This window comes from Diabrotica virgifera, chromosome 6 (genome assembly GCF_917563875.1).
Source record: "Diabrotica virgifera virgifera chromosome 6, PGI_DIABVI_V3a".
Classification (NCBI taxonomy): Eukaryota; Metazoa; Arthropoda; class Insecta; order Coleoptera; family Chrysomelidae; genus Diabrotica; species Diabrotica virgifera.
In genome coordinates this window covers 233,000,695-233,016,634 of record NC_065448.1, presented here as the reverse complement: position 1 = coordinate 233,016,634, position 15,940 = coordinate 233,000,695, and the positions used below count along the sequence as shown (strand labels likewise).

Genomic DNA, 15,940 nt, shown 5'->3' with positions numbered 1-15,940 from the left:
TGAAATCGATTGTTGATCTCTTCTGGTAACTCTTTGTGTTGATTGATATATGATTTTATTTATTTTGAATTTTGATTAATTTCTAACAAACTTCCGGTAATAACTTTTTAACCGGAAATGGCATCAAAGCCGGAACTAAAAGCTTTTCAATACGCAATGATTGATTTATGACATACTATTTCTGCAACTATAATGTGGTACTTCCGATTACACCTTTTTAGCCGAAAATATATTCTCGTCTTACTAAGGTGCGTCGAGTAATATATCGCTGGTACTATTTCGGCGACTAAAAGAGTACTTCCAGTTGCAACTCTGCAACCGGAAGTTTGAGGTTAAATTTCTCACCTTTAATACCATCCCTGAGTTATAAGCTCTTACTCGACGCCTCATTTGTCATTCTATCAATTCTATTAACGTAGTTATATTCGTAGATAGACACAGGCCTGAAACGCGAATTTATATTTGTCCTTGTCTTGTTAAGGCGTGTCGAATAATATATCGCTTGTACTACAGTAATCCCTCTTCAACCGCGGGGGTTACGTTCCGAACGGAAAGGTGTGGTTGGTGAAACCGTGGTTGGCGAGGGATCCACGATCCAAAGAAAATATGATATGTAATCCCAATTTGGATACGTATATTAGTACATAGAGAGAAATGATTCTCCTGCAGCTAAACAGTCTAACAACTGAATTTTTTTATCTAAACTCATTACACATCTTTTCCTTTTAACAAAATCTTTACTAATCCTTTCAGAAGAAGACATTTTTTCAGTATCAAAACTATGTAATGTTCGACGTTAAAACGAGAACTGTAGAAGTACAGAATAGTAATTGCATATCTGTGAAATAGTATTATCATATCAATTAACAAAAATAAAGACGCTGAGATCAGCGTCTACATTCGCTGGTATTTTAAAACTTCCTAACTATAAACTAATTGCAGTAATATTACTACTTGTTACTACTAAGAGAAAGCGCCAGTGGCGTATCATGAGTAATTTAACGCGACTGGTCAAATTACAAAAAAAATATATAAAAATATTCTCATTAAAGATTCAAAGATATCACAACCGCGGTTGATGAGCCCGCGGATAACGAGGGATTACTGTATTTCCAAGTTCGAGTTTAAATTCCTCATCTTCAATTCCATCCTTGGGTTATAAGCTTTCATATGTCATTCTATCTAATCTAATGACGGAAGAGTTGTGTTTACAAAGTCTTTGGGACAGACAGACACGGATAATAAGGTTTTCAAATTTGGGGAAAACAAAACTGGAGAAATTCCAACAGAATGGCTGAAGTCTATTGCACTTCAAAAAAAACAGGAGGTTTTGCTTTCAGTATGACTTATTCCAGAAATGCAGAGATGTATAGGCATGTCTGGTTGATTATGAGAAAGCAGTTGATGATTGAGTACAGCAGGCAAAGATGATGCAAATACTAAAAGAAGCAAGAATTAACAACCAAGATCTGAAAATAATAATTGAAACTGGAATCAGACTGCAAATCTGAGTTAAAGGTCAACACACATCAAATATGTGAAAATCATGTGTAGAGTGAGGCAATGCTGTATTTTGTGTCCTCTAATTTTCAATGCCTACTTTGAAAAATATAAAACCAAAAAGACATTCTACTAAACGGGTAACAGGTATCAGTTAGACAACATCAGATATGCAGATGATACAGTATTTGCAGATAACCTAGTTAGAAGACCTATAAATCCTCGTGAAAAAAGCATGTATTACAGTCAACAACAGGGGCTCAATATAAAGACAAAGCTCATGATAATTAGCAAGAAAACAGGTCAATTCAACCCCAGTAGAAAGAGGCATGCACAACTACCTGGGAACCATAATTAATGAATAATGGACTACCCATGAGATAAGAGTGTGCATTGGAAAAGCTACATCTACCCTCAACCTTCTTCAAGAGCCACTACCTTTCTGTTGGTATCAAAATAACAAACAAGCCGATACCTATACATTCTCAGCCATCGTCCCGGCACAGGAGCGCGTGCGCGAAAACTATCTACTCGTATATTGTAATTTTAATAATTATTCTTGACAATACCTAATTATCAAATTTCAAATTATTGGTTAAAATAAGAAGTAATATTGTTTTTCTATTTTACTAGTCCATTATAATTAATGGGTTGCCAGAGTTGTAGCTAATATGATTCAGACTAGGTATTATTTACTTTTTTGACGATAAAATGAAAAATACAGTCTAATAATAATTATTCCTTGTAGTAGAGGATCCGATATAAGGTCGATTTAAGTAATTAGCATGTTAGCAATTACAAAAAACAAGGGTTGCCCTATCTAATCTTGTTCTTAACTATATAATTAATTAATAATTAAAAAATCACATTTTTTTATTAATTTAAAAAAAATTCGACCCGGGCAGATATTATTTAAGATTTTTTGGATCATTCTAAACAAAAAAGATCTTTTGTAATTTTTCTCTAAAGTTGATCGTTTTCGAGTTATAAACAATTTAAAACTGAAAAAAGAAGGAAAGATGACAATTTTCAAGGCTCAAAATCACAAGTAAAAAATATCATTTTTGTATTCATCAAGAAAGAACATAAATTCAAGTTCAAGCCTTATTATATTAGTTCTTGATAAGTCTTTTGGACCTTCATTCTGAAACATTGTTTTTTAGTTGTTAATGCCCGTCTCCCCATAAGAAACCTTCCTCATGAACAATTAAAAAAAATATGTTTTTAGGATAAAACATGGCTAAAATTCTTATCGAGACCTGATAGAAAAAGGTTTAAACATGAATTTAGGTACTCGATGATGATGATTACAAAAATGATACATATTTTTTATTTGTGTTTTTGAGCCTTGAAAATTGTCATCTTTCGTTCTTTTTCAGTTTTAAATTGTTTATAACTCGAAAACGATCAACTTTAGAGAAAAATTACAAAATACCTTTTTTGTTTAGAATGATCCAAAAAACCTAAAATAGTATCTGCCCGGGTCGATTTTTTTTTAATTCATAAAAAAGTCATTTTTTAATTATTAATTAATTATAGTTAGAACAAGATTAGATCGGGCAACTCTGCTTGTTTTTTGTAATTGTTAACATGCTACATTACATATTATTATCTGTTTTTATCCATTAAACAGATCGGTGCAAATCGACCTTATATCGGATCCTCTACTCTTCTGCAAGGTATACAATAATTATTAGAGGCGGTATTTTTAATTTTATCGTCAGAAAAGTAGGTAAATAATACCTAGTCTGAATCATATTGGCTACAACTTTGACAACCCATTAGACTAGTAAAATAGAAAAACAATATTATTTCTTATTGTAACCAATAATTTGAAATTTGATAATCATTGTCGAGAATTATTAAAATTACAAATATGACATAGTTTTCGCGCACGCGCTCCTGTGCCGGGACAATGGCCGAGAATGTATAGGTATCTGCTTGTAATAACAATGCTGTGATGCTGTTTCTCTGTAGGGATGCTCGATATACATCGATGTATCGAAAAACATCGATATTTACCATCGGTATTTTATTCGATGCATCGAATAAACTGGTCAAATTTAAGTCGTCTTTTCCATCCAATCCTCTCTTTGTTTCATTCTGTTTTAGCTCAAGTGCAGAGTTGTTTTAGTATTCTTTTTTTTTTCTCCTGCCTTATCCATTGCTGATAATGCCATTAACTCCGTCCTCTTCTCTCATTTTTCCAACTTTAAACCCGTTTTGGTTCAACATGGCGGCTGCGCATGCGCATGTCACATAATTGACACGCGCATTTGATGTTTATCGATGCATCGAAAACTTCGATGTATCGAAAAACATCGATGCAAGCTTTCCGATTGATCCATCGCAAAAAACATCGATGTATATTTGAAATGAACACCCCTATTTCTCTGTCCTTTTTTATGTTGAATCTCTCTCTTGTTGTTTCCTTATTACTGAGGATCGTGATTTTTTCCAATACATATTCCTAATAATTTTTTTATATTGGTCTCTATCTTCTGCTGCTCTAAGAGTTTTGGAGAATGAGGTTCCAGCAGAATTCTTAATTTGGTCGGACCATCTAGTTGTTGATCATCCTCTTGATTCTCCCAGGAAATTATGTTGAATGGTAGACCACTTGAATAAAAATAGGGAGCATTTAAGATTTGGCTATATCAGGGAATATTTTAAGATCCCATGGACTGACAATCACCAATCACAAATGAACCGTACAGGAATAAAAGGGGGTCATCGACATTTTGTTCGTTTTGAGTAAATCAATATTTAAGGGACAGCGTTCTTTCGCTGAACACACATAAACAGCCCCTTCTATCGATTTTTAGCCTGCATAATTTTATGATATATAAGCGGAATGAGCCCCGTTTATCAACTTTTAAAAGCACTGGATGATTTGCCATAAAATTTGAAACAACTTAGCATAATAAGGTGTAAAACTAAAAAAAGTCGATGAGACCCTTTTATTCCTGTACCCTTCAAATGAGGAGGTCCTCAGAACCCAAAAAGTACTGACCACCATTAAGTCTCAAAACTTTGGACACATAATGCAAAACGAATTGAGATATGCCTCTAAGGAAACATAGTTGGAAAGCTTGAAACCTGGACCTTGCAATTTGAAAATTTCAAAAGGTCCAGAACATCCTGGTTAAACACATCTGTGCAGCTTTTCTGCACCAACATCAAGAAGTGTGATTCTGACAAAATTTAAGAAGATTCTAAATTTGATGAAAATTCTAAAGATGACCTCGAAGATTCTTAGTATCTACTTTAAATACCGGAAATTTGATACAAAATAAAATGTCTATTTTTTAAATTGGTTTTATTAGAACTTTTTTACTTATAAAAACATATTTAAACCCTAAGCTACAGCAATTGGAACTGCTGGAGGAGCGTCAGGCTTTGATGCCTTAATTTCGCTGCTTGGGGATTGGGGAAGAGTTTCTTCTTTAGGCTCCACAACTGAGACATTGTCGGGCAGGGGCTTCTTGGGTCCAGTCTTGCCACTGGGATCCCATGGCAACATGATTTTAACCTTGATTCCCAATACTCCTTGTCTTAAGAGTACGTGACGGGTTGCTGTGTCAACGTAGTCATTGCATGGGTCTCCAGAGTGGATCATAAGACCATCTACGAACTTCATGGATTTGGCTCTTTGACCTCTCAATTTTCCTGATACTACTACTTCACATCCTAGAACAAAACAAAGATGTATATTAAAAACTTGGTAAAATATCTTAATGATTGAAATATATAGCAAACATTGAGAAACATTAAAATACTGAAAAACTGGAAATGACTATCTAACGAACTAATTCTTCAAAGGACTCTGCAGGAACCTTATGGGAAATGGCTCTCTGTCAAATGCTCTGAATCTTTTGGGTTCTGGTAGTCCTTTATGTGAAGAGTGTAGAACAAAAGACTCAATTGCTGTGGCTCCAAAATGATGGTTTTAAGATATAAGCCCGTGAAGTTATAGGTACAGTGAGGACGTTTGAGTTGGAATAAATTCACTTTCTCAAGAATGGGCGACTTTGGAGACAAATTACGAATCAGGTCAATTTTTATTTTTAAATTATAATTTTTTGTCATATTTATCAAACTAGTGATGTCATCCATCTGGGCATGATGACGGAATCAATGATTTTTTTAAATAAGAATAGGGGTCGTGTGATAGCTCATTTAAAAGGTTATACAATAATCTATTCACTAATTTAAACATTAACATAAATATTTATACAGAGTGCCCAATTTTTTTTAATTAAATTAATTGAGACAAAAAGAAGAATGTAATATAATTTATTTAATTCGAAATACATTTTACTGCTGTGAGAAAACAGAAAAAATGTTAATTTAAAAAATAAACATTGCTTTTCGTTTAAATTAAATGTTCAAACTGCTAAGAGGCAGGTGGGTGGCAGCTTTAATATTGAATTTAAACGAAAAACACTATTTATTTATAAAATAAACATTTTTTCCTGTTTTCGGACAACAGTAAAATGTATTTTGAATTAACACCTTGACGGACACCTAAGTTTTTCAAAAATGGTCAATTTGTACAGTGCCCTTTTTGTCGATATTATTATTCAAAAGGATGAAATATAACTAGGGCGACCTGAAATTTTACTCCAAGTATTAAAATTTTACAGAAAATATTGTTTAAGTTTTAACGCTTATCAGCGTTCTGCCACAATATAAGACTAGTATTAAGTCTATCTTGGCGGAACGCTGATATGCGTTCGACGTCATACAGCGTTGTGCCTATTGTCGTTTTCAACCTAATACATGCAGTGACTCGACGTCTATCAGCGAAATATTTTTCATTAAGAAAACGTATTTAAATAAAGCAATATTTATTTAAAGAAACCAAAAAGACATAATGATTCTTAAAACGTATTCAGAAGTCAAAAATATTAATTTATATCAACATAGTTTACGCATAAAGCTAACTTATACAAAGATATCTAAAAAATTATTCTTGATTTTTTGTTATTTCGTGCCACTCTTCAAAACAGTCTGGACATAACGGAGGCTTCTGGGGACATCCTTTACATCTATATCCTGATTCTTTCCGTTGACCTTTTTTGGCACACAGTCTACACTTCAAAAACACTTTTTTCTTATTCGATTTTGCACTTGGAATGCCTGGATTTCTTTCAGGCCAATGATTTGCTAAGTTTGTTTCATTTGTGAAACATTCAGGCTCGTAGTTTGAATTTTCCGGTAACCTGTTATCATGTTTTTCTCGACGAACTAAATTCTTTGCTTCTAAACCTGGTGGTAACTTCAAATAGGATTTAATGAGACTGTCACGGAACTCTAAATATCTGTACGTCTTGGAATTATTTTTACAATATTTTCGGTATAAGTAGAAAGAGTTCCATACAGTTACATCTAATAAATGGAAAATTACCTTCTTATACCAACGTATCGTTTTCCTTGGCGTTGAATAAGTTGAGGTCATCTGATCACACCTGTCGATGCCTGACATATGACGATTATAAACATCAACTTCTTCAGGTTTTATTTTCTCATGGCCATATCTGTTTTTCACTTGTATCAATCGTGGGTGATTTCTTGTGGTGATAACAAGAACATCGCGCTTATCACGCCATTTGGAAACGTAGACATTCTTTTTACGCATCCAGAAATGTTCACCCTTCTTGAGTTTTTTCTTTATAAGTTCCTTGGGGTTATTCCTGCGATTTGACCGGAGAGTTCCATTAGTATGAGTTTTTAAGCTTAATAACTTTTCAGATAATATAGAACTATTATAAAAGTTGTCCATAAACAGTTCGTGTCCTTTCATGAGGTAAGGCTTCATCAACCTCATAACTATAGCTTCTACTTTTGTAGTTCCCACATCGGAAGCGTTTTGAATATCCCCACTATACATTTCAGTATTTAAAAGATACCCATCGGAGGTTGTCAGTTCATAAAACTTAATGCCGTAACGTGCCTTTTTATTTTTGAGGTAAACTCTAAATCCAAGCCTGCCACGAAAATGTAAGAGGGATTCATCTAAAGACAACTCTTTAGACGGTCCATAAGCATTGTGGAATTTGGCTATAAGCATGTCTAAGAATGCTTGAATCTTTTCTTTATGTTTTGCGGTTCTCGAAGAGCAATTTAAAGTTCTCAATATTTTTTCAAACCTTCTTCCTGACATAATGTAACTAAAAATTGGATGAAAGTACAATACATCTCCATATGAAAACAACCTGCGCATGTTTGAAGTTGTAATTTGACCCTGCAATAAACACAGTGCCAAAAATTTCTTCATTTCGTCGATAGTCACAGGTCTAAAACTATTATCTCGAGCATTCCTTGTTTTGGGTCTATTAGATCTTGTTAAATCTTCTCCATAATTGTTGGTACATTCCACCAAATAGCTCATTATGTCATCGGTAAATAGGTATTCAAAAACATCTTTTGGACTATCTTCTGCATTTAAATTAATTTTCAGACGATTAGTGGATTCATCAAAGTTGAAATCTGGTATATCTGCAGTTGTAAACTCCCATTCTGTATCTATGTCATCTGAAGAATCAGAATTTTGATTCTGCAGTGCTTGTAGGGGTATACTGTCTTGAGATTTCTGAATAATTTTCTGGGAATCCTGGTCCAATGCGTCGGGCTCTTCTACTTCACTTTCCTCTGGCAGATTATATTGCTGGGGATTGTGAAGAGTATTATTAGACGTCTCTACATTGGAGAGCTCGGGGAGTTCGTTTAAATCAGAGTCTTCACTTTCATCTGACTGCGAGGCAGACGACTCACTGGGTACATAGTTTTCATCTGAGCTGAACTCTCCCTCATAAGCAGCATCTGAGTTCTCTTCATCCGACGTAATATCGTCATACAGCTGAATCAACCGCTGCTGTTCTCTCTTATACGGGTCACGGTCCGCCATCTGAAAGCAAAATAATATATTTTAAATTATACATCCTACTATAATAACATAAAATATTAGGCACAAAAATATCACACTAAATAAATTTATTTTTTACTTACATTTTTCGAGTAAAACTCGTATTCAACCTAACCTAACCACGTGTTTTACTATCTGCGGCACAGTACAACACACACCGCATACTTCAATATAACTGGCGACGCTGTACAGCTTCGCGTGTGACTTAGCCGGTTAGATACTTTAAATGGGTGGGGTGAAATAGAGAGGTGGAATTTACCAGACGGGTAACAGATTGGAAGGTATAGATAGGTATTCTATGACAGTGGCTTACGTGTTACCATGTATTTATATTATAATTATAACGCGGTACAGCGTTCTGCCACGATATTAGATTTTGTTAAGGACGCTTCACAGCGTTCTGCCACAACACAATTTTAAAAAAAGACGCTGCACAGCGTCTCTGTCCATCAAGGTGTTAAGTAAATTATTTACATTCTTCTTTTTGTCTCTAATTAAAAAAAAATTTTTTGGACACCCTGTATAAATAATTATGGTAATGTTTATATTAGTGAATAGAGAATTGAATAACCTTTCAAATGAGCTATCACATGACCCCTATTCTTATTTAAAAAAATTATCGATTGCTGCATCACGCCCAGATGGATGACATCCCTAGTATGATATATATGCCAAAAAATTATAATTTAACAATAAAAATCGACCTGATTCGTAATTTATCTAAAGTCACCCATTCTCGAGAAAATGAATTTATTCAACTCCAACTTCACAAGCTTATGGCAGCCAAAGTCCGAAAATTGAATTTTTAAGTTTTTTGGGTTATGATTGAAAATTATTCTCTGTATTAAATACAGAGAATAACATACATTGAATATTATAGTATAAAATATCCATGGTTACAAAATTATTTGTTTTCGGAACGTCTGCACTCAATTTACCATGTACCCGTAGCTTTATAGCCTATTACGAGTGTTTTATGTTTTTGCGATTTCCCGAATACTACGTTTTTAGCTTTTGATGTCAGATATCTCTGGTTCCTTAGATCAGTGGTTCCCAACCTTTTATGTCTGGCGACCCACCTTCTGATGTTTTTTCATATTTGCGACCCATCCCTCACCCATGATGATACGGTATTCTGTACTCTGTTCGCTAATCAGCTGCTGTAAGAGCCACGCCGCGACCCACCTGAAATCTGTCCGCGACCCACTAGTGGGTCGCGACCAACTGGTTGGGAAACGCTGCCTTAGATGATAGAAGGTCCAAATTTTTACAGTAATTGTAGATAGATAATATCTAGTCCCGCGTAAATCTTTATTGAAAAATGTACACAAACAAGTAAAATAAAAAATAAAATGTAAACTTTTTTGGGTTTTTTTGTAAGAGTATTTTAAAATAAATGTTTCTTTCGCTCTTTTACAAAAATCTACGCGGGACTAAACAATACATGTAGTTTCAACATAAAAGAAAAATTAGGTCTCTAAGTGCTTTGGTTACAGAGCTATATGACATAATGTTAACATTGTCGTTAAATGGGACTTCGGGTGCCCGTAAGACAATGATTTTTTGGAGCTACGTGCCCACTGAGTCTTTTGTTCTACACATCAAGGACTACCAGAACCCAAAGTTTCAGAACATTTGACAGAGAGCCATTTCCCATACGGTTTCTGCGGGGTCTATCTTAAAATTGACCCAGGATATATTTTGAATCTACCATATTCATCCTCTTCAATTTGTATGGAAAATGGGGTATTAACATCTTGGCTACATTTAGTGATATTTATAAACTGACATTGACTGTTACGAGGCAGAGATGTCACAAAGTGAACCTTTGCCACTGTGCGTTATGACAGTCAAAGCAGCCAACCGTTAGTGTAATATGAGGTCTATTTGTCTCATAACGCAGCCAAGGTGTTAAGATTATTGTACACGAACAAATACAAACAAATTAGTTTTTCATTTGTCATCATAACTAGTGTGACCAACTCCAATTCAGTCGAATCCAGGACAATGCTGAAAAAAAATACCTAAAATCCGGGACTTTTGAATGAAAATCGGGCCATTTGTTATTTTTTTAAATATAGGACTCTAATATCATCATTTTATTGGTTATTTAACATTTTTATGTTGACAATGATATTTTTGATGGTCTTAATCAAATGATACGCTCAAACACCTTCCCGAGCTGCTGTCTCTAAATCAATGCTCGATGAAGCTGTTGGCTTGAAAAATTGAGTCAATTTTTTGCTGCTGGACGCGGAGCAGATACCTCTTCGGTGTTTTTCACTTTTGATGTGATTTAGTATATCCGCTCTACCACTGTGGGGCGATCGAAAATTCTGATCCACAAGTATCACACTTCGTGTCACTGTTAGGGTTACTTTTTTTTTTCAAAAATAGAAATTCTTCTTCCAATATTTTTACTTTCGTATGTTGGTTCCATATTCATATTAACAATAATAATATATTGGAATGAAAAAGTCGGGTCAAAAACAATAATTCCGAGATGGTCACTAATCGATTTTCGGATTCAAACTGATTACTGTACTGACAATAAAATAAATGTTTATATAAAAAAATCATATTGCAACGCAGCAGATTTGAATTTGGCTCAAAGCATGCAACGGTTTGGAAATTAATCATATTTCGCGAACGAACTCAAGAGGTTTATCTACTTAAAGTAGTTGACAAAACCGAAAAAAAAGATGCATCAGCAATCATTACATTACATCGTTCGATGCGGCATGCGTGCCTAGGCATGATTCATTGTGAAATGAATTATTATTGTTTTTGAATGGTCTTTTCGGAAGACGATAATTAAAACACAAATAAAAAAAATTCCACAGTTTTCGTTTTCTTTCATAGAACTATTAAAATTTATACCACGATAAAAATTTTTTTTTCGTCTCAACAATTTAATTTGATGTAAATTCTTAGAATAAAAACGAAAATATAGATTTTTACCAAAAAGTTGAAAATTCGGATGGCCCGGAAGCCTTGTCCTGGATGCCGGGACACAACTTCGTAATTCGGGTCATGTCCCGGATTTTTCGGGCTAGTTGGTCACACTAATCATAACCCTGGAGATGGGTTTTTGCCTGTTTAGCTATGTCCTTCCAATCAGATCTTTCCTGTTCCCTTCTTCGCCATTGTCTTATATTCATAGTTTTTAGGTCATTTTCCATGTCATCAAACCATCTTGTTTTGGCCTTCTGTTTTTTGTCTTCCATTTGTATTTTCTTGTCTCTGTACATGTCCCAGCCATGGCAGTCTTTGACTTTTCACAAAACTTTAATAGTCCTTCATTCAATTCACTGGTCTCATTGATCCTCCTGATTCTCCATGTGCCATCTTCCTATTGCACCAGGCAGTATATTTTTCCAGGTATCTTTCTCTAGAATGTTAAACAATAATTATTGTCGTAAATAAATAAATAACCATACGAGAACTGCCATGTGATCCAGAACTTCTGTAATGTAATATCTCACCTTCGAAGGTGAAGTAAACAGTGCTTTTGCAATATTTGTATGTAACTGCAATGTTGTTACACCTAACCCAATCTCTGTTTCAAGAGTGACTTGTACATAAGAGCCTGTATTTTTATGTAAAACATTTAGAGTGTATATAAATGTGGCAGGACAAATTTTTCTTAAAAGCTTCCAGAATCTTAGGCTTCGCTTGTGCTGTATTTCTTTACCTTATGTACTTATTCTGTAAGAACAAGGTGGTTCATTTCAAGAAAAACATTTGTCATGAAAGATGTTTTCATGTCCTTGACTAAAAAAATAAATGTTAAACATACTGATTAGCTTACCTTTAGCTCCACATTCCATGATGTACCTCAAGACACCATAGCAAGCCCTACGGACGGCCAAACCACCAATCAATTTAAACCTAAGTGACTCAGCTTGGGCAATAGCACACAGACCTCTGTTGGCTACTTTTTCACCATACAAAACTACGGAATCTGGAGGGAAGCTAAACCTCTTCTGTACAACAGAAGTCAATTCTCTTATCCTCCTGTTCTTCTCACCTAACACCCTGTCGGTTCTGGTGGCCATAATAATAATTTCTGTACGTGTTGGGGTAACACGTACTTCCACACCGGAATAACCATCTTCGGAGAGTTCACGGGTTAAAAATTCATTTAATTCGGCTTTGAAGACACCATCTCCAACGAATTTACGCTTTTTTGAGATTGAAGTTGCCATTTTCGCTAAGGTCGCAGACAGAAAAGAAACTTCCACGAGGTAACCAAAATCTAGTGACTTTTGTTGGTAGCACTGATCTGTCATCAAAATTTCCGCCTAAGACAAGGCATATTTACAAGACGCGAAACACTTTATGACGTCATGCTGTAGTTTCTATAAAATATTATTTTTTACGCTGTGTCTAGGTACACGCTAACGTGTACGCAAATAAAAAAGTTAGGTACACGCGAAACGTCATCAAGTCAGTGACGTCACTATTTAGCGTGCACTGTTACTGGTTTTTTGCGTACACGCTAACTTGAGTGTCAGTCAGAGTGAGGTTCAATTTGTCTAATCGCGTTGTGTTTGTGTTTACATTTTAATATTGATTAGTAAAGAGATTTCTTATTTTAATTTGTTTGTTTTTTTTTATTTCTTATTTTAGTGTTTGTGTTTAAATTAATTATGGAGTGTGGCCATTATTTAGTTCTTTTAATGAGTTTAACAGTATTTTAAAACAGTATGAAAAAGATAAGAGACAAAAATTCGTGATTAAGGGTAGCGGAAGTATTAAGATAAAATATACACGGCGATTGATTAGTATGATAAAGCTAAGTAGATCCTCTATAGTTATAGATAGCAATAAAAGTTAGTAACAAAAATTGTAGCAAACTTTGAGCTTCATATTACAAAATTAATTAGAATGTTACAGGGCGTTTGATAACATAATGGCAGACCAAACTTATGTTTTTTTTAAATGGAACACCCTATATTTTATTTTATGTTCGAAATCTTCTTAATTTCCCCATCACGAAAATATAAAGGTTTATTATGTTATACAGGGTATTTACAAAGTTTTAACCAATTTTCTATGAAAATCGTAACAAGTTCAACTCCCTGTATAAATAGAAATAAACACAACAGCATTGGTTTATAAACTGTTATAATTAACTTACGTATAAAAATTATTTTAACAGTATTTTGTACATACATGCCATGTCAACTGAATATTTATTTTGATAACCTAAATATAAATATTAATATATAATATAGTACTTATATTATACTTTTATACAATATAGGTACACATTGATTTATTACAATTAAGTTTGAAATATCTGAATAGTTCTGCTTCCCTTCCCTTAATAACCAATATTTTTCTATCAGACAAACACTAAACTTATCAAAATAGCGTGTACCAAAGCACAGAATAAAGAACAAGCAGAAGGCCCACTCCAGGGTTACCATGTCTAGGGATTTTCCCCGAATCTAGGGATTTTTTGAAGCTTTTGGAGCGCTGGAGGGATTTTTTTTGAAATCTAGGGATTTATTAAACTGTGCTGGCGCCATTTTTTGTTGTTATTAAATATCTTTTTGTTCAAATATTATTATTATTATTGTCATTATTTATTGTTCCCTGACATAAATATTCCTAAGTAAACATTAAAACATTACCTAATCAATGATTAAAGTGGATTAAACATAGTGTTTAATAGGTTATAAATTAAATTGACAGCTGTCATCTGTCAATTTCTTCTTTTTTAGGTCAAATTAATACGATTTAGGGATTTCTAGGGGAAATTGAAGCTCCCGTCTAGGGATATTCTGAAATTTCATCTGGCAACCCTGGCCCACTCTCTTTGGCGGGAGAAGTACGCGCAACTCGTTTGCGTCTGAGGAATCGGCCATTTGTTGAGAGGAAGCAGTGCTGTTCAGTGGAATTTCACCTCGTGTGCATTAGAAAGTTCAGTGGTAGCGTGTATTGTGTATTCACTGTCATTAATTTGTGTTGTTATTGTGGAGTTGGAGTTATCGTGTGCTATACATAAATAAATATATTATATACATATATTATTAAGAATATAATATAATTATTATTAATAATATTTATATTTTTAATAATAATTATAAATTGTTTATCTAATTTTAGGCAAAATGGGCAAGTCACATTTAGTATGTGCAGCAATAAATTACGACAGCAAAGCATATAATTGCAATTTGTCTTTTTTCGGTTTTCCGAAAGACAAGGAATACTGAATATAATGCACATGGCAATTTAAGTTGAATTATCAAATAATTATTATTAGATTGAAGTTTACTGCTGTAATTCTTAAATTTGTTTTAAATATATATTTCAACTTCGAAGATCTGAATACATAAATACTATACTAAAATCACAATAAAGATCCACTAGAAATAAACCAACCAAAATACATTGAATGTTACAAGGAGCACTCCCAAAACATGATTTACAATGTACATACATTGTAAATCCCAAATAATGATTCGGGAGTGCTCCTCGTGTAACATTCAACGTGTCTTAGTTTGTTTATTTGTAGTTCATTTTTATTGTGATTTTATTATAATTGTTAATTTTCTCACCTTTCTGGATCCATAGGAAAAGTAAAAAACTTTCATTACATTTCAAACGGGTCTTTTTACAATTTTTAACAGCACATAATATGCGTCCACCCCTTTTTTCCACTTATATTCACTTTATTTCTAAAATAGTAAAAAACCTTGCAATAGGGCTTTTCAACGATTCTCATTTGTTTCGAGCTTCTGTCAAGTGTCGTATGCCCAATAAATGACCGTTTGGGAGTGCGATTTCCAGGGGCAACTCCGAATTGCATGAAAATTTGGATTTAGGTTCTACTTACCCTCCACTTCAAAGTTGAATTTGTACCGTTGGTTGCTTTTACTTAGGGGGTGACATTTACCCCTTCTCGGGGAGTGAAAAACGCGTGTTTAAAATAAGTCCGGAAATGGATAAATTGACTTATTTTAAGCACATTTTGTTCTATAAAGTTTTTTTACGTAAGTCAATACTTTTCGAATTATTCGTGATTTAAAATGTTGATTTTTCGACCAAAAAAACTACGTTTTCAAACCGTTTTTCCCAAATAACTCAAAAAGTAAATATTATATCGAAAAAAATATTTTTAGCAAAAGTGTAGCCTATAAAAAAAAACGAAAAAAAATGGTGTACCAGTAAAGTGTACAAATTGAGTAGAAGCAAAGTTATAGCTCATGAAAAATACGTTCTTATTCGTCTAATTCCAAATCGAATAATTCAACGCGAAATCACCGAAGAAAGAAGCGTCTTTCGGGAAAATCTTATTAACATTTTTTAAGTATCGAAAAAAAGCTTATTATTTGTTTTTTACAAAAGTTTACAGCATCAAAAATAAACGAGTTACACTGAAAAAAAAAGTTGGCCCCTTTTTTTTGTAAAACAATCGTGAAAACCTCCCTCTATTTAGCACCCTAAATGAAATTAATCGTTTGGCTTTACCATCTATTTTAACTGTGTGTGTATTGTTTA

The 15,940-nt window shown here is 33.8% G+C and overlaps 1 protein-coding gene across 1 annotated transcript; it reads right to left on the bottom strand.

Annotated features, from left to right (window-relative positions):
* Positions 1-4,802: 4,802 nt before the first annotated feature.
* On the bottom strand, positions 4,803-12,710 carry LOC114339445 (40S ribosomal protein S3-A). The gene is made up of 2 exons (XM_050654723.1): positions 12,240-12,710; positions 4,803-5,190 (listed from the first exon to the last, which is right to left on the bottom strand). Exons 1-2 carry the CDS (start codon positions 12,634-12,636, stop codon positions 4,859-4,861), a joined length of 729 nt encoding a protein of 242 aa, XP_050510680.1. The 5' UTR covers positions 12,637-12,710; the 3' UTR covers positions 4,803-4,858.
* Between the last annotated feature and the right edge of the window lie 3,230 nt (positions 12,711-15,940).

Bases quoted from the DNA above. Each gene is read 5' to 3' on its own strand.
- LOC114339445 (XM_050654723.1), bottom strand. From the start codon at position 12,636: ATGGCAACTTCAATCTCAAAAAAGCGTAAATTCGTTGGAGATGGTGTC. The intron at 5,191-12,239 runs GTAAGCTAATCA...GTTTTGTTCTAG, and splicing joins CATGGAATGTGGAGCTAAAG to GATGTGAAGTAGTAGTATCA.